Source organism: Rhagoletis zephyria, unplaced genomic scaffold (assembly GCF_001687245.7).
Source record: "Rhagoletis zephyria isolate East Lansing unplaced genomic scaffold, Rhagoletis_zephyria_1.1 Rzeph_scaffold_26675, whole genome shotgun sequence".
NCBI classification, from domain to species: domain Eukaryota; kingdom Metazoa; phylum Arthropoda; class Insecta; order Diptera; family Tephritidae; genus Rhagoletis; species Rhagoletis zephyria.
In genome coordinates this window covers 1-5,281 of record NW_016183733.1, presented here as the reverse complement: position 1 = coordinate 5,281, position 5,281 = coordinate 1, and the positions used below count along the sequence as shown (strand labels likewise).

General features: G+C 33.5%; 1 protein-coding gene across 1 annotated transcript; it reads left to right on the top strand.

The window, feature by feature from the left end:
• Positions 1-551: 551 nt before the first annotated feature.
• On the top strand, positions 552-4,861 carry Cpr49Ae (Cuticular protein 49Ae; the record flags this gene model as incomplete). The annotated part of the gene is made up of 2 exons (XM_017638763.1): positions 552-679; positions 4,129-4,861. Coding segments are annotated over 2 exons (396 nt in total), but the record flags the coding sequence as incomplete, so codon positions are not given.
• Positions 4,862-5,281: the final 420 nt, after the last annotated feature.

Sequence of the window (5,281 nt, the reverse complement as noted above, 5' to 3'; positions counted from 1 at the left end):
CAGACATATGTATGTATTTCTACCGAAGCCGCTGTAAACGTGCCATCCGTGTGTCGCAGCATAGTAGATTTGGTTTTTCGTTTTTTTTTTTTTGAGTTAGCCACGTAGCTCGATGGATCTGCATACTATCATGCTTCGGGCCTCGGCGAAAACGATCAGCCTCGGTCCGTAATGGCCGAATTTTCCGACGGTGTGACCAAAAATGGAATGAGATGTACAGCGTTGGAGAGCATACCCCGCCCTCAAAACGCAGTCTATTTCCCCTTGACTACAGAGGTTTAAAAATAAATTTCGAAAAAACTGTTGAAATGGTTGTCAATAGGCTTTCCAACTCTTTCAAAAGAATCATCAGAGAACAAGAGCGAGAATATGTAGTCGCAGTTTTGTCCTATGTCGATTTAGAGTTTATTTATTTTCGGCACAGATTCACTCTGCTTCACTTGTTATTTTTATATCTACTCCAACGCACTTGTGCACAACTCCTTTCACATACAAACCTTCAATCTATATCAAAAACCATTAACCATTCTTTTAATTATTTTTCATTTCAGGAAATCGCATTGGTTTTAATCGCCTGCACAGCGTCTGCTGTGTTTGCAGCACCACAAGCACAGGGTGAGCCAATTGCCATTATTAGTCAGGAATCGAATATTGAACCGGATGGTTCATACAATTACAAGTGAGTACATAAACTACAAAGCAATGTGATAACCAAAACGTTGCATAGTTTGAGGCGCATCGATAAATAAATGCGAATTTGCGCATTAGCAACTAAAGACTTAAGTAACGAACCTAGAAAAGAAACAGGAAAGTATAAAAGCGGAAAATTCGAAGGTGTCATGCAAGTCGTAATGCAATGTCATACATTTTTATAACGGGTAAAAATACTTTTAAGCGATTTACACAAACAACAAAATATATGCAATTGACTGCGTACCTATAGATATGTATGTACATATATGCATATTGTAATTGATTGAGAGAATACATATCGCTAGCTAAGAGTAAAAAAAAAAGCTTTTATTTAACTTTCAGCAAAAGCTGGAGCAAATTTTCCGATTTCAAAAATTTTCAAAGTTTTGCTTTTAAGTTTAAAAATTTTCAGCTGCTTGATATATTTTACCAAGTTCAACAACCGCGCCAAGTTTGGGAGAAATTGGTGGAGCGGTCGTGGCTACGCCCATTTTCCAAAAATTTATAATATTCATATTTTTCGCCTAAAAGTCACTGTAAACATCTAGTTTGAGTGAATATGCTTCAGTATTTTTTAAAATATCGCAGTTTTCATATTTCTGACTATTTCAAGACAAATAAATCATTTATTATAAAATTATATTTAAAAATTCAAGATTTTATTTTTGAACACATAGGAAGCTTTAATTTGTATATTATATGTTCTTGATTAATGCTTTGATTTAGTACTGTTAATATGTCATAAATTTTAAATATACTTCAAGTGATGCCATGCCATTCAATCATTATAATGGCATGAATAAGTAATAACTTCGAACCGACTTTGTCTGTAAGTTCAGACGAGTTTCAAGTTTAGTATTGAAACCCATTCGTGTGCATAAAAATAGCATTTATTATCTAAATTTATAAAAATCTTTAATAAAGTGAAAAGAAGAAATATTTTTAGTAACACACCAAACAAATATCGGTTACGTCATGCTAAACAAAACAAATGAATTCCTATGTGTTCTAAATATTTCGTTAAGTACATTCATACATACATACAAGCAACTAAAGTTAACCGATAAAATACAAAATTTATACTCATTTTACAAGTTATTGCGCTATGCTTAAACAATCAGCTAGATTCCAGTATATTGCTCTTATAATAATACAACTAAATGAAGAACTTAAAAATTCACTTAGTGGCAAATTTGAATATACCGATGTATAAATTAGCACATAAATTGTACTTGTTTCCTTTAATTTAAAACCTTTTAGTTGATGTCTCACTTTTTACTATAATATCCGCTACTTAAACAAGTAGCAACTGGTTTCTAGTTAAATCAAACGAGACAGCAAATCTTCTCGATCAAGCTTAATACCAATTTTGGACTTAAAAAAAAAATCGAAAAACTAATACAACGGACAATATATAAAGCGTTTCGACAGGAGCTGGTCGAGAACCTATCTGCACTCATCTTGTATATACATTGCTCTGTTGGATTTCAAAGATTTATTAGCGGAATGGCTCTCAGAATAGAGCGTAATACGCCGATATGCAGGAGCGCAGGCACAGTGTGCGATTACTGCCGCCCGGAAAACGCTTCAGCGGTCAAGTAAACGAATTCTGAGGTTTAGTGATAGGGATAGGGAATTTAGGGAATAGGCCCCTGTTGTTTAGCTTAAAATTATCAGCGTGGATTGCCATTCAACGTGAAAATAGGGCTGTAGCCCTCTCTAGTTCGTTCTTTTCTGCCTTTTGGATTTTTTGCAAATCCAATAGTTTTGAATAGGAAAAATATATTCTACCAAGTTTTGGCTAATTTTCTTTGTTTAAAATATTCACATTCTTTTTTTATAATGGTAAAAACTTTAGTATAAACTTTATGTACGCAGGTATGAAAAAACTCGTAACTTCTACAGTTTTGGTGTTTCCATTCTCAAATTTTTACAGCTTACTCCATAAAATTTGACAACTATTCAGGTTGAAAATAAAATAAAAATCAAACATGATGAAGTTAAGAAAAAAAATTAAAAAATTTGATTTCTTAACGCAAAATTTTTATTTTTTATTTTAATCTATCTCACACACTCTCATGGAAAGCCGAGGTAATTACGCACATTTTGATACCTTAACGGATTTTCTCCCACAAATAGTTTATTAACTGCAAAAAATTAAAAAAGATACTTCTCCGTAAGTTCCAAATTTCGGGAATTTCTTTTCGAGATTTTCGAATATCATGACGAAATAAAAAATAGGTGTCTTCTTTTCTCGATAAAAAATGTGAAAACCTATTTCACCTCAATAAAAAATATTGAGGTGTAAATATTGTATGGAATGACCTATACATATATAAAAAGTCGAAAAATTTTGTTCATCAAAATTTTAAACTTTTTAATCAGATTTTACAATTTTTTTGGGTATGCAGTTTTTTAGGCCATTAATTTTTAGTAATATATATAGCCCAAGGTTGAAGTGGCTATTTTTTTCTTCGCGCATTTTCTTCCATGCAAAGCTGAACAATTTTTTTTTTGTGTGGAGGAAATCAGCAACATCTTCCACAAAAAAATACCCAAATACCAACGGTAAGGTCGAGCTACTTAAAATTTGCTAATATTGAAAGGGCTACAAAAGTGCATACTCTCTGTACTATATACTAAGAAATCTAATTAAAACACTAAAAAATATGATAAAACTTTGTACAAAGTTCCAAATTTTTACTTACATGGTTTTTGTACGATAACAAGCTACATTTTCATAAAAAGATAATAAAACTTAGATAAACGAAAAGGAAATAGCCAAAGAATGCTAAAAAGTCTCTTCGCTGTTTATATTTTCGCCACTGTATGTGCTATAAAAGTATCAAATTTTGTCTCGCTGATCATGGATCCTGCTTTTCTAATAGATATTTTTCTAGAAATAAAAATCTCTAAAATAAAACTCCATGCAACCAAAAAACACACTGCACATGCACTGCTTTCTTAACTTTATGACTTAATCGCAAATTTTTCTGCGATTAAATTTAGGCAGTAAAATTGTATTGCTATTCTTACGTGATAATTATTGTCGCCAATCAATGTCGCCAATCAGGCGATAATACCGCAAACGTCTATATTTTAATTTATAAATTTCATTTATTATTGCACCGTACTTAAGTGGACGAAATTTAATATCATTTAATTAAATCAATGCGAAATTCCAAAAAAAAAATACCAGTTCCATTCGTCTTGTAGCACCGTGAATATTTTTAAAGCAAGCAAATCTCCTATGTAACGGTTCAGCGCATACCCAAATGATTACGGCATAGTTATGCAATGCGTGGCTTTATATTCGTATGAATACTAAATAAAATATGCACCTTCATTAATTACTTTTAACAAAATACAAACAAAATATTTAGTTACATGCATCATCGATTTTTTATTTCTCTTCTTATTTCTACCAAACCACAGCTATGAAACCGCCAACGGCATTAAGGGCGAGGAGACTGGCACACTAAAGAAGGCCACCTCACCGGATACCAGTGATGTGATTATCGCGCGTGGCTCTGTTAGCTACACATCACCCGAAGGTAACCTAATTACGCTCAACTATGCTGCAGATGATGAGAATGGCTTCCAGCCTCAAGGCGAGCATCTGCCTACGCCACCACCAATTCCACCAGCAATCCAAAAGGCACTCGACTACTTGCTCAGCTTGCCGCCAGCGAAGCGTCGTTAAGCATTTAGCTCGTAAGAGAGGGGTGGACAGATAGCTGTTAAGGAAGGTGATGCCTTCTTTTATGCACAGAAGTAATGTGACAATGCAACAATTGTATAAATTCTTTTCTCCTAAAATCTCTATCGATATATTTTTTTTTTTTGTTGAGAGAATCCCTAAAAAATATTGCTGTACTGTACAACAAAGCTTAAGTAACTATTTAGCCAACCTAAAACATATGGACGAATGTGGACACGCTGCTCATAAACTATAAATGAAACTATCGCTAAAACTCACACACACACACACACACACAGGCACACAATCCAAACAAGGAAAGGAAATTTTTGCTAGCATTAGTGAGTTGAAGTGCAAATGTATGTAAATAAATGAAGAAAGAAATGAAAACTACTAAGTACACTGACTGAATGAACCGTTAAATGTTATAAACAAAAATGTATAAGAAAAAATGCAAAAAAAAAAAAATATTATAATATATAGTATAAAAAATCAACTGGCATTTGCTCACTACTCCTAGCAAATGTAAATGTCTCTTTCAATTTACAAATTTTGCTTCAAAGCGAACTCATTGCACACCGCATCATCTTCAACTTCAACTCTTCAACTTCAACTTCAACTCTACCTACGATGATACTCAGCATTTCACTGCACTAAGTACTAAAGTAAAAAGTAAGAAAGCACCGCATATCACCAACGTCCTCTACACTCTACGACGCTCATCCTTTGGAGTCCTCAGCACTTTTGCACTGGAAACCAGCATTGCACTCCATCAGTTTTTGGAACTTCCCTTTACAATTAACACTATAAGCTTTCTTGGTATTTCTTTTTGTTTTTACTTTTTTGTAGTCGCCGGAACTTTATCGCTTCGGACCCTTGTGATATCGT